The 21,907-nt window shown below is 43.4% G+C and overlaps 1 protein-coding gene across 6 annotated transcripts in view; it reads right to left on the minus strand.

Annotated features, from left to right (window-relative positions):
- Positions 1 to 21,907, minus strand: part of Sfmbt2 (Scm like with four mbt domains 2) — a 230,590-nt gene that overhangs the window by 36,992 nt on the left and 171,691 nt on the right. For all 6 annotated transcript variants that reach the window (XR_002821927.1, XM_023719784.1, XM_023719786.1 and 3 more), the window contains 4 exons: positions 12,025 to 12,138; positions 9,581 to 9,623; positions 7,499 to 7,569; positions 5,209 to 5,348 (listed from right to left, as the gene is read on the minus strand). Coding sequence is in view for 5 of the 6 variants with exons in the window: in XM_023719784.1 (XP_023575552.1) it covers positions 5,209 to 5,348; positions 7,499 to 7,569; positions 9,581 to 9,623; positions 12,025 to 12,138 (368 nt within the window). In the remaining variant the exon portion in view is untranslated. The remainder of the gene's footprint in view (positions 1 to 5,208; positions 5,349 to 7,498; positions 7,570 to 9,580; positions 9,624 to 12,024; positions 12,139 to 21,907) is intronic.

The following is a 21,907-nucleotide window of genomic DNA, read 5'->3' on the forward strand; positions in this document are numbered from 1 at the left end:
CAGACCGCATCCTGAAGGCCGGAAGGACGCTATCACTGACTTCAGCCCCCAGCCATGGGACACCAAGGCCTGGTGGTTAAGCCAGCAGGTATGCAGGGCTTTGCTACAGCAGGGTGAGCCCATGAGACACTTTCCCACTAGGACTCATTTCCTCTCTGCTACAACACTCCCTTAGCATGTAAGGAAGTGGTAACATTTCCCAACTGACAGAACAGCAGCTCTCCTCCTCCATCTCTTATGTCCTGCCACCTGCCTCTTTTTTTTTTTTTTTTTTCCTCTCTTTTAACAGTAACATCCTTAAGAACTGTCTGCCCTTGGTGGATCTTCTTTTCCCCCTGAGGTCCTCTCTGGCCACCCAGTCCAAAGCATCTTCTCTATCCACATCTTCCCAGTATTGAGTGGTCCTGTCAATCAATGGTGAAGAAGCCACCTGCTTCCCTCACCCTCCTGTTCCCACTCCTCTAGGCAATGGCCAGGCAACTCTAGATCCCACGTGCCACCCACATGGCTGCTCCTCTGCTCAGAACTCTTCCCTTTTGGCACAAAAGCAAAGTCCTTAGCTTGGCCTCTGAAGCCTCATCCTCCGGGTGACTGGCCTGTTTCTCAAATTGCCTGTGACAATTTCAGAGTCATAAACAGGAGTAGAGCAGAGCTGACCCATTTCCTCAACTCATGCTGGCCAGTGAGAGGGCTGTGCCTAGGCCCTAGCTGAGGGCAGCTCAAGTGAAGTGGAGACTGGACATGAGGTAGGGGTCCCACAAGAGGCTGCTCTGAGAAGACAACTCTATCCTCTGACTTGTCGAGCCCACAGCTACTCTCTTGACCTTGATGACACAGAGCTCTGGCTTGGGTACTGAACTAAGGTAACAAGGCAAAGACCTCCAGCTGTGTATTTGTTCCTGGGTTAGACAAGGCAGCCCTAGTAGGGTAGGAAGCTAACCCCTCCTCTCTGCAGGGAGGGCTGTCAACCAGGGAGGCAGCTACCACCGTGCTTGCTCAATGAGACCCTTGATTCTAGCACAGGGCTTCACGTGCTCTACAAAGCTAAGAAGACCAAAGAAACAGAGAGAAGAAGAGGGGCTGGTGAAATGGATCACTGGAATAAGCACTTCCCTGGCAAGCGTAAGGGCCTGAGTTTAATCCCTGGTTCCACCAAAAAGAAAAAAAAGAAAGAAAGAAAGAAAAAAGAAAAAAAGAAAGAAAGAAAAACGGCTTGCAGAGAGACGATGTCGGCACCTAGCTAAGACCAGTTGCTGGCATCTGACACCAGTGCTGACAGCTGGCAATGATTTCCACAGTCACTTTTTGCATATTAATCATATTTTTTTTAAACTTCTAGGAAAGCTTAACTGGTCATATCTGACCTCTGCATTCCATAACCAGGCTGTTGATGAGGAGGATATCAAAGTGACTCTAAGATGTACTCAACAGCTACATGGATGCACAGATGATAGATGGAGATTAAAGATAAGATACCAAGATACCTGATAGATGATGATGACAACAGAAAAAGTGGTAATGATGATAGTAGATAATAATGTAATAATGATGGAATATGACAGGTGGGTAGGGAGATAAATAAGAGAGATGATAATGAAAGACATAGATAGCTGACTGGGGGTACACAGGCAGATAGACAGACAGACAAGCAGGCAGATCATAATTGAGCAGGTGAGGTGGGACCATGCTGGGTGAGTATCTGTTCTTTCCCATCTAGAATAAGCCCTCACCTTGGCAACTCCAAAACTGCTACCCAGTCCCATCTCTACCTCACCACCCCGCCATACAGTTTCATGATTGTTTGCAAAACTGCAGGTCTCATCGCCACTTGGGGACATCTCACCTACGGGGGTGGGATGCCACACTGGGAGTAAGAGAGAAGCTCACAGAAGTTCATCATTTGTTACTTTTGAAGCTTCCTACATATTCAAGCCCCATGTGCTTTTCTTTTCTTTATGTAGTTAGGACAGGGTCTACAGGGTCTCACCACACAGATCAGACTCTAATGATCCTCCTGTTTTCAGCCTCCCAAGTGCTGGGATTGCAGGCGTGCACCACCATGCCCAGTCTCAATCACCAGCTCAGCACGCCCTGGGGGCAGGGCCAGCACAGCACGCTGGGATTGAACCTTGGTCCCTGCACTCTGCTTGAGCAGATGCTTTCATTGGCTGAACTATCTGGATGGCCCTCCCATGTGCTTTTCATCTAAATCTTTTATCTACCAGAAAGAAGAAAATGGGGAGAATAACACCAGGTGTTGGAACTCTACCTTTTAACAGAAACTGTATAGTTTGTTAGCCCTTCCTCTAAAAGCTTTATCTCTTAGTCTCTGGAGCCCAGGCTGCCCACAAGGACAGGTCATATCTGCTGCTGTGGAGCTAAAGCAATGAGAGCAACTAGCAGACGATACAGCTCGTGCTGATGGGGACCCCAGGAAGAGGGACTCCTAAACAGCCCCCACTTGAAATATATGCTACTCTTTTTTCATAATTTTAAACCAAATAGCTTCAGAGAAACAGCATAGATGTTGCCCAGATCTGTGCAAGCAACTCTGGCATTTTCTTCTGGGGTGTTCTGTGCAGGGCTGGTTGAGTCTCTTTCTTAGGTCAGAGGCTCCGTAACTGTCCTGCAGGGTGGTTTTCAGGGGCTTCTTCCCCAGCAGCCTGTGGCTGGTCTGCTACCATTTCCACCATGTGTTTGTATCAGAAGCTAACATGTTCATCTCAGGACACCATGATCTGCATAAGTAAATCATGCACCCCCCTCCTTTTTCGTCTCCTTTGTCCACAGAGGTTTATTCATCCCCTTTCTGATATCATGAACATAAAGTAAACATGATAGGCAGACCTGTGACCTAGGAAATGGCATTTCAATCATGAAGAAGAATGTCATCGTCTTGGGGTACAATGCACTAGGAACACAATGGCCAATAAGAGACTGTCACTGGACACACTCATCACATGATGCTACAAAGATCTGGTTTAGCTGTCTTTGGGGACCCTGGCACACTGGAGATAGAGGAGAGTAGGGGCACTTGGGATGGAAATGGATGGCACCAAGTGCACTGAGCCTCCTGGGTATACAGATTTGACTTACAGTAAGCACCATTATCACCATCTGTATCTATCAGGCCAGGCCCGCCCTTCACACCTCTGTCAAGTACCCAACATAAGAACTACCTACCCTTTAAGACAGAGGCCTGGCCAATTCTTAGCCTAATTTGGAGGATGCCTGGGGCTGAACAATCATTTACTGACTTCAGGCCATCCTCTTCCAAGTCACCACCCTGACCTTACCTGCAACCCAAACCAGACAGTTGTCTGGGACCCTCCCAACTCCACCAACAGCCAGAAAGTGCCTAGACACATGCACGAGCAGTCCCTTCTGCCAGAAACATCCTTCTTCCTAGTACAGAGTCCCTCTGGAAGGTGTTTCGGACACTACTTCCAAGCCAGAATTTGCCATTTTGTAAGGCCAGCTTTGTATCTGCTTTCACAAAATTATCTACTCCTAGGGGACTGGACACAGGGAAAATAACTCTCATATTTTCTGAAGATACAAAAGTGTTCAAATCGCTAATATGACCTGGAAAAGCAACACGCTCTGTCTTTGCTTCCATTACTTCGCTCTCTTTAAACAAGATGAAATTTGAGCCACGCAGAGGTTCTGGTACCGGAGGACGCATCAGCACAAATACTGGCTCAGTGGAACCAACATAGTATTTCTTGCACTCACAGAACTGAAGCACTTGACCCCACCCCCTTCCTTCTTCCTTTCTGCATGCATTTGCCAATCATCAGCAAAAAAACTTCTTTTGTCATCAGAAACTATTCTGGCTTGGATTTTTAAATTTGGTTGGGGGTATCTATCAGAGAACTGATCAGAGATAACTACTTGTGAGTTAGAAAAACCTCCTTTAGTAAAGTAAAACGACGGGCTCCTAAGACGAGGTGGAGGCCAGGGCCACGTGTCTGTTAGCACAGCTGGTGGGTGATGGCAGAGTTCATATTATAACTGCTGTCCACCGTGTGGAGCAGGCTCGCAGGCAGCTCCACAGAAGCACACCCAACTCACTGTTTCTGTCAGTTTTTGTGCTCCAAAGCTATCACTCAAAACCAGGACCCAGCACAGGCAGACAACACTGATGTAGCAGAGGTCTACTCAGGCAGAGCGGGGGCAGACTGAAGTAAGCCACTTCTCACATAGGGCTTTCCATCTTACTGAAACAGATTCTTACACCTAAGCTGGCTTGACTGTTTCCTCAAGTTTCCTATCTGCAAGGATCTATGTTAAATGTTAATTTATGTGGTCAGGTGAACCAGTGGTCCCAATCTGCCAGTTCATCTGGAGCAGTGCCAAGTATCCTGCCTGGCCCACAATCACTACTTTTCTTTAGCTACAAACCTATCATTTGTGGAACCTATTTGCCACTCAGGATGCACACAATCCATACTGTTTTCCAGATATAAAACCAAATTATACTCCAGTGAGCTATGTAGAAAGTAGCTCCAATCTCCCGCTAAGAGAGAATGTAGGAGACTCAGGGAGGGGCTGGCTGCTTGCTGCATCTGCGGTCCCCAAATCCCAGGTGCTCTGCGCATCCTTCCTGCTTTCCCCTCCTATCATCCCAGATCTGGATGCCCCCGCCTTGTCTGTGTTGTTCTACACCTGGACCAGGTGCCTGTTTCACTTCCCCCAAGTGGGGTGTGACACCTTTGCTACCACACACATCTCCATCAGCTCCTGGGATGCCCAGTCATGGTCTACTCGCCTGCTCATCTTGCCCACTTGAGTGGATGCTCACCACGTCTGGAGCCAACTGCACATTCTCGGTGTTAATTCTCGCAGCCAAATGAGGTCTCTTTGCCCTTCCACACTGGCTTCCTCTTTGAGAGCAATTGACCCTCAGCTAGAAGCCTACAGCCACACCCAATTAACTGATCTCCTATCTTCCCAAAGAAACTGACTCAATCTAGTGTGATGCTTTTCCCTGCTAACTAACTTATGGGAGGAAGTACGTCCATTAGATGGAATCTTTTATGGCAGAAGCCTCATTCTTTGATCTTTGTGTTTCTAACTTTCAGCCCCAGGATGTGAGAAAAGAGGTACTTGGTAAATGAGAACCAAATGGATGCAGATGTGTAGTATCTGTCTATGGCATGCAGGTCCCATGAGAACAAGCCAACCACCATGGGGTGTACACTTTACCTCCTTAAGAACCAGCACACACTTGCCGGGCCCCACCGACTGCGGCAGCTCCGCGATCCGGCCCTTGTTCAGGTATGGGCCCGAGAAACACCGGTGGTTGATGAACAGCCGCGGGCAGCAGTACTTCCCATTGCCAGGTCCTGCAGGGAGACAATGGGGCGTCACAGCTCTGGGGCTTGTGGGCCTGCAAACCTACCAAGCAGCTGTCCAGCATCTGGACTTCTAGGGAGTCTGGATCCCCTCTTTGGAGAAAGCTACCTTGTGTCCTAACATCAGGACAAGGACTATGACAAGAGCTAGGCAGCTGTCACTACACAGCTCAAGGAGAAACATCAGCCACAAAGCAGAGGTCCTCTGTGTTCTCCCACAAGAGAGAGTTCCCCTTCCTTGGGGGGTCACCACCAGCTTGAGTCTGGTGCTTATCATTCCCATGCAAGGGGCCGGGGAGATGGCTCAGTAGAATAAGCGCTTCCCTGGCAAGCGCAAGAAAGTTCCTAAACTCTACTGCACAGGTACGTTATGTGTGCACACAAGTGATACATATTTCATTTGGGATTTTTAAAATGTTCTATAAATGGTTTTTCACAACACTTTGTTTACTTAAGTTTCTTAAGGCAAAACTATGAAACATTCGCCACCAAATGCTACAACATGTATTCATTTTTCCCTTCCGTGTATTACTCTGCTATATGACGACACTGTGGTGTAGTCATGGATTCTCTTTTAGATGTGCAGTTATTGCTACTTTTTTAGTAACTGCCAGCCCCAGCTGAACAAATACAGCTATGAAAATCTATTTCTCCACTGGGACAGGAGATCTTACAGGGACAAAGCAGGAAACCAACAAGGTTGTAGAGCTCGAGCCTTACTAAATGTGATCACATTATTCTCTACAGTGACAATCCCTACTTACAGCCCCATCAGCACTGTATCAGCGTCCCCAGTGTCTCAGGTCCAAGACAACAGCATGCATTGTCAGCCTCTGCTACACTGCCATCTGACAGCGGTGAACTGCATCTCCTGGTGGTTTAAATCTACATTGTCCTTATTCCTTCAACTTGGTTTATGTGGCACATTGTTGGTCACCTTCTAGCTCAAGCTGCCATGGCCATATGCGAACAATTAAATGACAATTGCTTATGGATGTTTACAAACACAGAGTGAAGTTTCACTGTTGGCGCAGGCAATCATCCCATGCCCGCTCCACTAAGCCACCCAACTCCTACCCCAAGCTAAGCTACAGTAACAGTGGTATTTCTGCACAAATACTGTCACTAACTTGGGATGGTGATTTAGCAGTCTAGGGAGACCTTTTTTCATAAAGACATCAACTAAAAACTAATACGAAGAAAGCAGAAATGTCATCTTTGTGGGTGTAAGAAAAAGAGTACAATTACCATTACAGACTCTGAAAGGATAGCTGACATAGTTTTTGTAAAAGCATTCTAAAGTTTGAAGTCTATACAACAGGCAAAATAATTAAATTCACAGCTGCATGTACTTATAAATTTTTTGGTAGGATTATCCTGCCAAGACTTTTAGTGAAAAAAACAATTTCAGTTATGTCTACTCATAAAATTGCCCTCTTCACTATAAAGATAGCTTCATCTAATAGGATTCTTCTGTGGCACATGGCTTTTAATCCTGGAATTTAGAGCAGGTTTCATATTGGCTTAGAATTTTTAATCAAGTATTACTTAATGTACAAACATATGTAGTGTCAGATTTGGTGGTCAAAGGGCAGCTCACAATTGCCTTCTCAGGGGTTATTAGGAGAAATAAGACTTGAAAGCTTGGAAAAAGTATTATTTACAACCAGCTATTCAAACTCAGAAGGTTTTAAGGGATGATTCAAAAGCCAGAGTGGATGTAAGTAAAATCACCAAGGTAAAAATGAAAGTAGAACTGAGATAAAATTTGGAGAGAAAAAAAGCAAAAGGAATGCTTGTTGACGGTATCTTCAGGTCTTTCCTGTCCTGCACTGTGACCTGTGGTACACAGGACAAATCTGCAAAATTGCCAAGTAATGTGTAAATCCTTTTCCTGTAATCTAGAAGATCTGTCCAGAGCTACTGTACAAGAAGTAAAAAAGATATAAAGACTTCAGCTCAAAAATTAAAACAAAGAAGCAAACAAACAAAAAGCCAGATAGTGTCTACCAATAAGCAGAAACAGAGACAAACGGGCTCACAGCAGAGATGGACTCCTACGGCCCCCCAAATTTATGCAAGTCTTCATCCATAGCTATGAACAGCAAAGGGACGGTGAGGCCTCCTCAGGGGCCACTTACCTGTCATGTCCAGGTGGGGGAATAAGCAAAGGTCATGAGGTATTTTCTCAACAGGCACTGTGGATGGCAATCTGTGGATGAGGAGAAGAAGCCACCGTGGGTCACAAACTTAAGAAGAAATGAATACACTTCTCATACTTCAAGGAGAGTATTCCAGAAACCTAACAGCACTGTGAGACGGTGTGGGCATGGAAGCAGCACCAATACAAGGATCCTTTCAGAAAACTGTTCTCAGATCCTTCTGAAAACCTTTTAAAAACCATGGCACAAATGTTGAGAAGCCACCAGAGATCAGTGAGGTTTTTCTCCACTCTGGAACTGGGACTAGAATCCAGGGATGCTTGGCCACTGAGCTGCATCCTTAGCCACTTTCATTTTGGGGGACAGTGTCCCACAAAGTTGCCTAGGCTGGCCTTGAACTTGAAATTCTCTGACTCAGCTTCCCAGTACAGGCTGCTGCTTCATATTTTTCTGTAATGTTTAGCGCCCAGGTTGGTCTATTGTTACAAGATTGTGACAATGTCTTCAGTTCCATTTTAAACATAAGGCAATATTAACTTACATTTAAGTAACGTCAGACTTTACCTTTGCAACATTTAACTGCTAAACTGGGAATTCTGACCTCTGTGCCTCTGCACACCATGACCACACTGAAAAGCCCGTAGGAAAAAATCTATTAACTGATGATTCTTAACATATTAAGTACATGCATTGTAACAGAACTCTGTTACAGTTCAGCTTAAAAAGTTGCAGAACACTTTTTTTAAGTGCAACCTTTGGGGGGAAAGGTGAGTTGGGTTTCACAGGGGTCCCCAGCCTACCTGCACAGAAGGGACACAATGAAAAGCTGCCTAACTTTGGAGGCCATCCTTAGAGGAGGCCCAGAAGGCTCATCTAGAGTAGTGGTTTTCCAAGTGTGTGAGCCCTGAAGGCACAGTGCTAGCATCAGCAGGAGCTTGCCAGGAATGCAGGCTCCCAGGCCACATCCCGGGCATCCTGAAGCAGAGGTACTGGTGACAAAGCCGAGCAATCTGCGGTTTCACACACTCTCTGTATGACTGACACAGTGGAAGGAGCTGGAACCACCAACCCAACCACTGCAGATCTGCATCTGCCCACCGGTCTGCTATTCATGCTGTATTTTTGGCATTATGTAGGGAAAGCAAAGGCGATGAACCCGCTACAGTACATTTAGAAATAAATGCACAGAGACTCCCACAAAACTGTTGTTCTCACTGTAATAACAATGCAGTTATCTTTCAATTCATTGTTATTAGGAGTCCATGAAAAGTGCTTGCTTCCATTTAACTTTCTAGCCATATATTTTTACTTTCATGGTATGAATGTAGATTTGGGCTTTTTAAGTACTCTGCACTATGCACAAGAGTAACACCAGTGTCACAACTGTTCACATAGTCTGCAGCAGCACACTTCCCCTAAATCCTCTTTTCTCATTAAATGTCTACTGACATGGAGGCAATCTCCATTTATTCAACAATTCAAAGTCCACGGTTTTTTTTCACATGTAATCTAGTCTGAGCTTCATAAACCCTTGAGAAATAGTTATTTCATAAACCAGGCCATAGAGATACAGAAAACTAAAGTGATTTGCTCAAATTCCCCTACTGGGAAGTGGCAGTGTTGAGAAGAGATGGCGGTCCTTTGCTTCCAGGTGAGGCCGCAGCTCAGGGGTGAGAAGAAGATCAAAGCATTAGGAACAGGACCAAGGGACCTCAACTACACTTGCCACCCAGCACCACTGGTGGCACCAGGAGTGCCTAGCACAAAGCACCACTTTCAGGAGAGTAAGCTGGGGTATTCCTCAAGGCTAAGACGAAACAAAACATGAGAAACGACCATGTAGGTTTCAGGTTCTTTAGGGAGCACTGTTATTTAGTGCATCTACTATGTGCAAAAATCCAGCACAGGATTTTTTTTACATAGTAGGTGTACTAAATAACAGTACTGAAACTTTCTGGTCCCATGTATCAGCGTGCTACTTGTTAACTCACTCTGATAAAACACTAGACAGACAAGTTACAGTTTACCATGTAGTTTGGGAGAAAAAAAAAATCAACATACTGCTTTTCTGGCTGTACAACTGCAATCTTTCTCTTCTTTTGTGCTGTAAGACAGGCAAAAAGGGGGAGAAAACATCATTAGTGGGCAGATGTTTGAAGGGGAGAGGGTGGTAGTGGGGATGGAACCCCGGACACTGGCCCTGAGCTATACCCCCAACCACATTTCTTTCTGGTTTTAACACAGGGCCTCTCTAGGTTGCCCAGGCTGGGCTCAACCCGGTGATCCTCCTGCCTCACCACTGAGTGTTCCGCAATTACAGTCACATACTATAGGCTGGCAAATGCATTTAAAAATGGCTTAGTATTTTTAAAATGTCAATTTTAAATTAATAATTTAAATACTGAAAAGTTATTTCATATCAATTTCTTCTAATGTAAAACAAAGAGGTATTAGAAATAAGATTGTAATAGAATGTAGTACATTGAATGCTATCACAATAATGGTTACTTTATTTTAAAATGTGCTTTTAATAAGAAAGAAAAGCAATACATGTTGTACTTCACATAAATGCATGTTCAGATAAACTGCTATAAGCATGATGATCTAGAGTAATTTTCTCCACAGAAATTATGACAAGACAAATAATGCTACCCTAATCATGCACCCCAAAATTAGCCTGAAGCATACATTTATGGTAAAACACTGACTTACTAGAAGGAGAACTGGAAGCTGTCAGATAGGATGGGCTAAATATTGACATAAACCAGCAAACAATGATTTTCTTTTTGGATAAGAAAGTTGTCAGTTTATAGTTCTAATTGATTGTGATCACCTTAACAAAAAGCCCAGAGCTTTTGAAACCAATTTGTGTTGGCTCAGATAATCTAGTTTCTTCCAATATAAGCACATAAATTAATTCTACTCAAACTTCTAAAGCTGTCAGCATCTGCCAGGAGTGAGTTAGTGTTTGTCTGCTTAAAGTAAAATGTACAGGCAGGAAAAGAGCATGCAAGAATCAGTAAGAGAAATACTCAATAAAATTTCACCCATTCCTGACTTTACTTGGTATTCAATTCCAGTTGTTACTATAAAATCTATGAACTTTTATGAACTCTAGGGGTGGAAAAAGGGGAAGAACTTGCCTCACTCAGTCCAGGGCACAGCGTAGTGAGGCCAGGCCCCATGGTCCCTTGGCAAGGAGCCCAGAGCAACAGGCCCAGTAGCAAAGTGCAAGATCAAGAGGAAACTGGACTGCATTCACTTTTGCAACACATGGTTATGCTTCAGAACAGAACACATGTAGCCTCCCATATTCATGTGAAGGAGAAGTGAAAAGAATGGATACGAGGTCCTCTATGAGGGACAAGGAAAAAGAAAACTGAGCTACCCAAGTTCTGTGCCAGCACCCAGGGAAGATAGCACCCAGTGAGTCTGAGCCACTTGGACTTGCTTTGTCTCACTTTAAGGTACTTCTAAACTGTGAGTGTGGAATGATTATTTTACTCTTGAGCCTATCCTCCTTTGTTCCCATTGAAACAAGCAAATTCTTAGCCTGCTCATCCATGTAGCCAACACAGACTGCCCTCAGTGAATGCTGAGTGAGGGACCCTTCCAAGTCTGCAGCCATCTGGGAATATGACACTGATGATAGACTGCAACTCTGTTTCCAGCGATGTCTTGAGAATGCACAGAAGCCCACTGCAGAATGGGGCGCTAGAGAGATGTGAGGCTGGCAGGGAAATTCCAGGAAGAAAACACTAGGAACATAATCTCTTTACCACAAAGTTGAAGCCTGTTATCTTTAAGAACTCTACATTTCTACGTGATACCTCAGCCTCACACTGGTGTGGAATCAGAAATGCAAAGACTTCTTAGGTTTGATGATCTGTAAGCAGTACCATTTCATGACAACAACCAACAACCACGTGTGCCAAAGTCACTGCTGGATGTGTTTAAATGTGCGTGCATGTGGGTGTGTGCATGACAGGGTTGTGAAAGCACTAATATTGGTTTTATTTGGTTCCTGTGGGCAAAAACATGTGAATAAATACACTTTTTAAAGCCCAGTTGAGCTCACACTGGTTAGGTAGTAGTGCTAAGAGTACGCTCAATATTGCACTTCTAAGTATCTAAACTATTGGTACGAAGAATGATTCACTTAAGAATGATGCATGACGAAGTTAGCTTGCTCTAAGATATGCTAATATAAAAATGTAGTATCTAATTAAAATTTTCCAATAGAAATAATGGTTGCATTCAAAAGTAGGAGGGAAAATTTCTGCAGGCGTTTCTTCTGCATTTCTCTGAAACCCTCAGTTGTCTCCTTATTCATCCTGAGAAATTCATCCAAATGTCAATCTTATGGCAGATTATTAAAGTACAATTGAGGCACTTAAAAAGGGACATCTACAACACTTATTTTTTGCGTCTTTATTTTTTGAAAAATAAAATTGTCTATTTATTCACCAAGATCACGAATGTCATCACTGACTGGCAACACTTACAGACTGTCTTGTGGGGTGTAGTCAAAGGGTAAGAATTTGCTTCACACCAGCCCACTGGGAAGATGTCCATGGATTCCACATCAACAATGACCTCTGGAACAGGGGTCTGCAGGCCTGTATTAGAAAAAAACAGGACAACAATTACAAAATAAGAGCATCACTAAGATAGACAAGTTACTATTATATTTAATGTTTAAAAAGGGCATTAGAGCACCTGCTTCGGCAGATGCCGGGGCAGGGGTTCAATCCCTGGTGCGCCATGCTGACCCTGCCCTCAGGGCATGTTGAAGAGCGCACCTGAGACTGGGCGTGGTGGTGCACACCTGCAATCCCAGCACCTGGAGGCTGAAAATAGGAGGATTACTATGAATCTGATCTACCTAGTGAGACCCTGTAGACTCTGTACTAAATACATTAAAAAAAAAAAAAAAAGACAGCCATAATATGGGACACATCCCTAAGATGTCTATAGTCTTCTGATAGATACAAATACTTGAATTACAAAATAGTAAGAATATAGGGAGTTTAAAAAAAAAATGGAGGTTTAGAGGAAAAAAACATTTCTACCTGAAAATGGACAAGAAGAGACTCTAGGGATATGCTGAAGAGGGACCACAGGTCTACTTTTCCTAAGAGTACCTATAAAACTAAGGAATGTGGCAGCACTTGGACAGGGCCCATCGGTTGGTGTCAGCAGCCATGATGACATGTTTCACCTAACTCCAAGCAAAGAGCAATCTTTAACTTAAAGTCAAAATTCTCTCTTTTTTTTTTTAAGGAAAAAAAAAACCTTTATAGCTAAAAGCAGCTACTAAACTGGGTACCACTGATGCGAAGCAGAATAGAAAGAAGCAATTTCCCCAGCAAGTTCGGTGACTTATCAGCTTGATGGAGTTGCTCGTTTTGAGCTGCTTGTGGTTGCTCTGGTTACATCACATAGAAGTCATTTCCGTAGGAATGTCTTTTTAGTGGGATCTGCTTGCCCCATCACATCCTACTCCGTAATTGCAATCATGCTTCATGACAAACTAGCATCACAGCTGAGTGGCTCTGAAAATGACTAGAAATCTGCATACAATCAACAGCAAAAGTTTCAAGGAACACTGGTTATGGAAAGAAAATTTTGGAACGTGGTACATTTGTTCCAAGAAGAAAAGTTTATATTGAATAAATAGTTCTAAAAAAAAAACAAAAAACAAAAAACCTCTGGGGGATGAACTCAAACTAAGAATCTAAAGGTAGGAGTTCTATTAATAATGATTCTGGGCAGTAACACTAAGACTGGTATCCTTCAGATCCCTCATGGATACCCAAAATGAAAATCCCACCGTAAAGCCCATCACACATCTACGTCACCACAAGACAGCTCATGAGTGTGGAATCAGAGTCTTAGCCTCCTCCAGAAAAATCCAACTTTAGGAAGCTAAAGACCAACAGGCAAAAACAAAATAGATCTGACTTCCATGTTAGGTCCATGTCTCCCAACTTCTCATCTTAAAGCAGTTATTGTGAGAACTGAACATATTATTTTGTGAAGGATCCTAATTTAATGTTAAGACAAAACTGTAGACTAGTGAATATAAAGTGCCCTGAACACTGGGACATTAGCTATTTTTATATCCGCATCATCACCATCATTAGTCACTTGGCACTTTTTATTGGCTCTCAAAGAAATGAACAGTCAAGGTTGCCAATCCTAACTTTCTGTACACTTAATTCTACAATTTGAAAGCTGTATTATAAGTGAAAGGAATTAAGAATGTTTCTACAGCCCATTTTTCAAAAAAAAATTGAATGAATGGAAGCTGCTTAGTTAATATTGTATGATTCAACCAATATTTAACCTGTCAAAGGAATCATCAAATAAGAAACTATAGGTTTTGAAACAGAAAAAAAGTAAAGGAACTCCCCAGTAGCTTCAAATGCAGAGGTGACTTCTCCCATTCTCAGGCACTCATGACCCTCCCAGGGGCCAATGAAAAGGGCCACTGGGACATTTCCCGCACGCAAGGTCATTTTTACCCCTTTAGACTCCCAACAACAGTCTGCTGCTTAGCTGCTTAACAATTTTACAAACAGGTCAAATTCACTCACCAGAAATATTTATACTTTCAGACTTATGCTTAGCTACAAGTAAGATTTCCAAGGTCATTAAAACAGTCCCTCAAAAAAGCAGCACAAAGTGAACTTTATAGCTTAAAGTTGCTCACTAAATTATTACTTTCATCTTCCAATGTTCTGATGGTCCAAACATCGCATCACATTAATGCTTTAATACATACACTTCTGTATAATGTATACATCAATCTGGCACTATGGCTGTCTTTACTACATTTTGCAATTCTTAGATCATGCTTTTCAGTTAATTAAACAAAATTTATGAGCTAAGAGGTATAAGCCATCTTTCCTCAAAAAAGTTATAGTCCTGCCTTCTTTTCACCTGAAATTTAACTTCCAAAGGCTTCTGTTAAATAAGGACAGGTGAAAAACAATGGGTTACTTATCACTTAGGAAGATTTTCCCAACCCTAAACATTTCCAATCTCATTCTAGATGATGAATACAAATTTATCACCTCCTTTTATCACCCTTATGAATCAAGATACATCTGGCTAGCTTCACAATAATCATTTATATAAAGCCTACTCCTAAGACTGAGCTCCCAATATCTTAAAAATAATTCATAACAATGCACATAGTACTCTCCTTGCTTCTTCTAGGACTACTAAAAAGTATATATGCAAAGCTGAATATCTGAATAAAAACTAATGCAAATCTTTCTTTTCATTTGATAGAAAAATCTTCATACAAGAACACTGGAGTAAACTCAATCTCTGTCCTTGTCTAAACTCCACTGTATAAGTAGAGATTCTGCTTCTTCACTCTTACTCAGAAACCTCATCTCAAAATCTATCAGGAAGCCACTTCCTTCATCTATGGTACAATACTTAAATAAAGTAGGATATATATACAAATACTGGACTAGTCTGTAGCCATAAAAAAGAATGGCAAATGTCTCTATACACTTAAAGATCTCCAAAATGTACTGTGGGGTTAAGAAAAGGCAGTATGTATTTAAAAAGGGAAAATAATACATTTAATGTGCATGAAATAAATCTGGAAGAAGATGCAAAATACAAGCACAGTGGGAGTCTATTGAGAAAGTCATAGGTAGTCCAAAGATGGCAGATCCAAGACAGGAAAAGAGAAGCTAATCAAGGTACTTCTACAGTTTTTGTGCTTTGGGGAATGAAATTACTGTTTTGCAACCACATTCTCAGCAATCCCCAGAAATAATAATAGTACAACAAAAGAGACTGAGAGAAGAAACAAAGACTCTCATATATAATATGGCACTTCTACTGAAGTCAGATTAATGAAAGGCTAGTAACTATAAAAGGAAATAAAATGTAACTGAATCCTTTCACTGTTGAATGTTTTTGTCGTCAAAAAATAAACATAGGGCTGGAGAGATGGCTTAGTGGTCTAAAGCACCTACTTGGAACAAACTAAGCTAAGCAAAGCACAGGGACCACGGTTCGATCCCCCAGCACCACATGCCAGCCGCGCCCCCTGGTGGGCTGAGCTGGCCACACACACACACACACACACACACACACACACACACACTAAATAAATGTTAAAATAAAATAAAATAAAATAATTAAAAAATAAACATATATGTATACATATTTGTGACTATCATGTTGGAATTATAAAATATTTTTGCAGTTTTCCATCTCCTGAGAACTTGATCCTTGCCTCAGCCGATCACAAAGTTTTACTTTCTCTTGGAACTGAGAGAACATTGCTCAATTCAACCAATGACAGTGAAATCCAGTCCTACTCAGAACAGCAGGATGAAACGAGGAAATAGCTTGGGAGGGAACTTTTGAGTCTTCCTAGGACCACATTCCTATCAAATTCCTAAAGCTATGTAATTCCCTCCCAGCAAATCACAGAAAAGAAGGCAAAGAGGAGTGAAACTGAGAGGGGCAAAGGTATGGAGTACCTCAGGTGAGATGGATGAGACAGGTATGAGTGAGTCAGCCACGTGCATGGAAGGCAAATGATTTTCATCCACCTTAGTAATGGAACCAGAAGTACTCAGACATCTCAGTGAAGCTGGCATGGGAAGAAAGGTGAGCAGTGTTGAAGGGATCAAGTTCACCTAGTTTAAGGTCCTCACTGAAAGTTAAAGGGCACAAAATGTGTTGACAAGTTCAAGTGTGAGATGAAAAGGGAAAACAGGAGAAAGATGAACAGGGTCTGACTAACCAAGAGCAAGCAAGAACTGGGACCTGGACCCCCTGCACACTCCCTTCTCTATGCAGATGCCAAAACGTAGGGCAGGGTTTAGGGACCAAGGAGCTGGCAAAACTGTAGCAGGCAAGGGCACAGTGTCACTCTGAAAGGAAGCATCAGAAATGGGATTAAAGGGGAGAATGGGGAGCATGAAGAGTGGGGAACCCACACAAGAGCCAGTGCTTATAGCACTTACTGGAGGCCAGCCACTTTTCCATTTGTTTAATCCTCGTAACAATCCTAAACAACAGTCTGCTTCATGAGTAAACCAGAGTACAGAGAAGAGATTAATACGCCAGTAAGTAGAAGACACAGGACTTGAACTGGGTGACAGAAGTCTGGAGTTCTGCACAACATCCAAGGTGAGGAGATTTCCCATCTTACCCTCCATCTTTCACTGGGAGAACAGCCTATACAACAGCCAACTCCATCCTTCGAGAGTACCCCATTCTACCTGCAGAATTCCCATCATGACTTCAGCTTTTCTGTTCTGCCTTGGAGAACGCGCTCACCCAGGAGTCGCAGCTCATCCCCATTTCAACTAGAAACCACAAACTTTGCTTCCTCTTCAAAGTGAGTCCACCAGCCTTCTAGCCACAGCCTTCCAGCATAATTCCTAGTCTACAGAAGACAGCTAGAGGCAAAAATAGGGCTGAGGGTGCAGCCCAGTGGTAGAGCACTTGCCTAGCGTGCACAAGGCCAGCACTGCAAAGAATAAAGTGAAACAAGCAAAGCATATCCAGTTCTATTGGTGGCCAACAAGAGCCTATCACAGCACCAACTTGCAGAACCAAATACCTCTGTGCATATAAATGACCTCTTTCCACTGGTGCTTCAGGCCACCTTCTTCATCCGTCCACAAAGTGCTGCCTGATCTGTTTCATCCCACAGTGTTTCATGTAGGCCTTGCTGCTTCTCTTTACAGATGTTAAAGTTACCCACACTGGCTTCAAATTTAATTATTTTCACATTTGCATTTTCTCTCATTTCACTTTTGCGAAAGTCTGAAACATGATTATCTAACTTTATCTGACTTTTTCATGAATTATGGAAAGGCTTATTGTGCTGTTTTCTGCCCCTTTTCTCCTAAACACATGAGGAGGATGCTACAGCTTCTATCTAGAAGTCCACCCAAGCATCACTCACTCGCAGGTGGGGCTTTGCGGACGTGGCTGGATCGGGGTGTGTGACTATGGGTTATGAGTGTGGCAACTAGATTAGCCTGCATATTGGGTAAGCATAGCTCTGGGTGTGGACAATGACAAGGCCCATCCTGGGTGTGAGTCCCACCCCCCACCCACCCCAGATAAAATCTGTATCCCGGATGATATAAACAGGAAAAGGAGGTTTGTTCCTGCTTTGCTTGGCTTGGTTGCTTTCCACCTGCTGCCTACCTCCCACGGACTGCTTCTCCCCACCAGGCTGCCCTGCCTTGGAGCCAGCTGACTGGGCTAAAACCATACATAGGTGAGCTAACATAAGTCTTTCTTTCCTTAACTCTGGATAGCAGGTATCAGCCTCAGCAAGGAAGAAAACAATTAAGATGGCTCGAGGTTTCTGTGACACATAAAAACCTTGCCCATCAGACACACAGGAATGGTTTCACCAAATAGTATGCCTAAGAATCACTTGGAAGGGCAATTGACAAACACAGCCTCCTAGGTCCCTCCTCAGAGCCTTGGATGCACTAGGTCTGGGGTGCACCCCATTTGATGTGGGGGTGCTGTGCTGGATGAAACCACAAACTGACCTTAGAAGATTTACTGGAACCGAGCCAAATATGGGAAAAACTAGTGAAGGCATTTTTGAAGTTGGCTAAGAAATATAAAGTATCTCACTGTCCCCAAATCCACGGACAAAACAGCTGTTTGTAAGAGACATGGCCCTTTTCTTCAAGAGCTTGCATTTCTTCTTTTTCTTTAAAAAACAGCTTCATTGAGGTAGAGTTCAAGTTTCTAATATATGCGATTCAGTGGTCTCTAGTAAACCATCACCACTACCTAATTTCAGAAATTTCTCCTCCCTACACCCCAATCCCACAAGGCCCCATATCTATTAGCAGTAATTCCCTATTGACACCTCGCTCCAGTGACATGCAGCTAAATTACTTTCTGTCACTTTGGTGTGATCTCTTCTGGACATTTCGTACAAACATACTCACGAGATACATGACTTTTATGGCTGCTTTCTCCATCGCATGTTTTCAAAGTTCACCACATTGTAACACCTATCAGTGTTTCACTCCTTTTTGGTCTCGAGTAGTGTCCATGGCACAGATGTACCATGTCTTGTTCACCTCTTCACCAGCTGATGAACATTTGAGTTGCTTCTGCTTTTGGGCTCTTTATTCCTCATAATTACTGTTAATAAGCTATGGCAGCCAATCCCCGCAAGCACATCATAAGGACAGCTGTATCTTCAAACACGTTTTACAGAGATGCACAAATACAAGAAAAGACTGTGAGCTCAAAAAGCACTGGAGGGCTCACAGCCAGCAAGGATGGAGCCAAACACAAGGCTATCGAACTGAGTCCTGAATCCATAAGAACCAGACACACCGAGTATCTGGGAAAGGCCATGACCATGTTTTACAAAGACAACTCTTAGAGTCCCTGGGGATGGCAGAAGGGGCAGCTGAGAGACTTCTGTAGTTGTAAGCATAAAGGACAAAGACGTGGGATTGACTGCGGTAGTGAGAAGAGGTCGGAGAGAGAGAGCAGGGCTGAAGTGACAGACCAGTTGGGGGACAGCAAACAAACAAAATGCTAGAGCTTGAACTTGGAGGATTCTGAGGTTTCTAACTTAGATAAAATAATGATGCCACTGAGTTAGGCGAAACAGTCAAGGAGAAGCCCAGAGTCAGGGGTTACATTTGCTCATGTGTCTATGTGAACATGTTTCACAGAGGGAGTAAAATGTATGTATCTGCTATGAGTGCTACAGACTCAAATTCATCAACAAAGTCATCTCAAGTCACAGAGAAAAATAAGACTGCACATGGGCAGTGGCACAAAGAGGGACTTTGAAGAATCTGGAAACTCACCTTAAGAAGGAAGAGAGAACAGGAAAACACCTGCCAAGGTTCTGGGGAAGAGGGAGGACAGACACCTGCAGAGAAGGCAGGGCTGGACCCAACCACAAGAGAGCAAACTGCAAGTGATCACAGAGAAATGTACATAAAAGAAAGCAACAGTGATAAGGAAGAGTCAGCCAATCAAAGCAAGACATGGAAAATATTTAGGGGTTATAATATCCTATTTGCAAACACCATTAGAACAAATCACTCTATTCATTAAGAGAATGTAACTATATATCTATCCTAATCACTTTGAATACACAGATACAAAATTGACATTCATCTGTATCCTCTTCTTTTGTTAAGTTCCGTTATTTGAATATTATAGGTGTATAAACTCAGCAAAATATTCTAAAACAGTCCAGTAGCCCATAATAGTATTGGGTCTTGCACTTCACTGGTAATGTCAGAAATTGTCCCCCACAGCTCAACATAACAGCATGGCTTTACTTCTTATATTTCGTTTTTATACTTTTCTGCTGGATGGTTAAGAACAAGGTAAAGCAGGACCTATGCAACAAGAGTTGTAGCTTTTGGGTCTGATAAGGTCAGTGAAATCCCCTCAGGATTTATCCTGAGATCCTGTACCTCAGATTATAGAACCTTTGTCAGTGTCAGCCATGTGGATGAGTCACGGCCATTGCTTGGCCAATGTGCTCTCTGTGAAAGCCTGAGAGAGTGTCTTCTCCCCATGTGACTCTCCTTAGTCACACTCTACAACATTGATCACTTTCCTCATGTCTGCATCTTGTACAGCAATTAACCACTAGGAAGAATGTATGCAATGAGTTAATTATTGAAACTGTCCTACTAATTTGGTTTGAAACTGTCTCATTGCTATTTGTTTCTCAATAAAATTATGGAAAAAAGAAAAATATTTAGGAGTAAAGAAAGGAAATGCCCGTTGTCCTCTGTCATCCTCTGCCAAGAACACACACCACTTTTGCAAGTGAGGAGGCCCAGCTAGAGCACGAGTACTTTCTCCTGAAGGTGGCTGGAAGGGTGGAGAAATGAAAATAGGTGGAGGAAGGAAGCCCACCTGGCCCCATGTACTCAGAGACCATCTTCTCCCCATAGCCAAAGAGTGCAGGCAAGATCAAGTAAGTCAGCAAATGCCACCGGACAGTTCCAGACTGCAGGCAGTTCTTCAGAGAGGGAGGGCAAGACCACTGGTTCTTGAGTTGGCTCGGCTGCTGCCCTTGCAGACAGCTCTGCTGATGCTCTGCACATGGAAGGAGGGCCAGCACCGCAGAGATCAGAGCCCACACCAGGCCCAGGCACGTAAGTGCTGTGCCTGGCAACACGGAGCTGTTCATGTGCCCTGAAGCCTCACTGTCCAAGCTGTCCCCACCAGATTCACAGACCAAAAGGTAGTAAAGAATGTGCTCACCATCACTGATTGTGAAAAAACTTATTTTCGGTTTCATTTCAGAAGGCAACAACAACAAAAGGAACAATCATAAGAGAAATTTTGATATTTCCCCATAGGCCTGAGGATTTCAGATTTTTGTTGTGTGTATGTGTTTATTCTCTGTTGAGATTGGACATAAAACCCTACAGGGCTATTATTCCAACCACATACTCAAAGTGCAAAAAACACTAAACCCAAATTCCGCATTTGGGTTTTAATTTACAAGGCTACTAACTACAAAACCAAGCTTTGGTGTTTACCTTCTAGAGATGTCTTCAAACATACCTGCAGGTAAAGAAAGTTAAGTAACTCTAACTCCGCAGTAACGTTGCCTGCGAATCATCACTTAATGATGTTCAGGGAATTCCTGCCCTAGGTAGAATGGTTTAATATCCAGAACTGTCGCTCGTATCACATATCGTTTAAGGCAGAGGAAAGTAATATGAATCATCATGTGGATAAAAAATCACAGAACATTAACCAACTACATCCTGTGGGTCTGAAACTGTTACGTGATTTCCATAACACAGTTAATGTAATGCACTCATCACAGGAAGCTGGGCTGACTTGCCCACTTTATAAGTGGGATTCTGAGGTGCTGTTCTGTGCTGTCAAACACTGGAAGGGGACCAGCCCCTGCAATATGAAGGGCACTGCTATGCCCACCCGGTAGGTACCAGGGGCTGGCTGGTAGGCATTAACTGCAGGGGGCAGTGTTCTGTGCTCAACATAACAAGGCAGTGAGCCCACAGGTGTGACTGACTCGTCCCTCCCTGACTCCCATCCCTGCTCTACCTGGCTTGGGTGTCTCCTAGGGATGCTGGCATCATGTGCAATGACAAAGACCCCACTGCAGTCTCCCCCTAGCCCTTACCACACACAACCTCCAGGGAGCAGCCCAGTACCCGGGATGATTCACACACTCTGAGGCACACCAGCACACCCAGCACACCCGCGCATCTTTCTCTGGCCCTTTTCCTCTTCATTTTGTTTCCCAGGAACTGTGCTGACTCTTTTATCTCAGCCCAAGTCCTTGCTACAGTGGCAAAGTGATCACCATGATGGGAGTGAGGAAATCGGGACTCACAACTA

Source organism: Octodon degus, unplaced genomic scaffold, assembly GCF_000260255.1.
Source record: "Octodon degus isolate 3935 unplaced genomic scaffold, OctDeg1.0 scaffold00071, whole genome shotgun sequence".
Classification (NCBI taxonomy): domain Eukaryota; kingdom Metazoa; phylum Chordata; class Mammalia; order Rodentia; family Octodontidae; genus Octodon; species Octodon degus.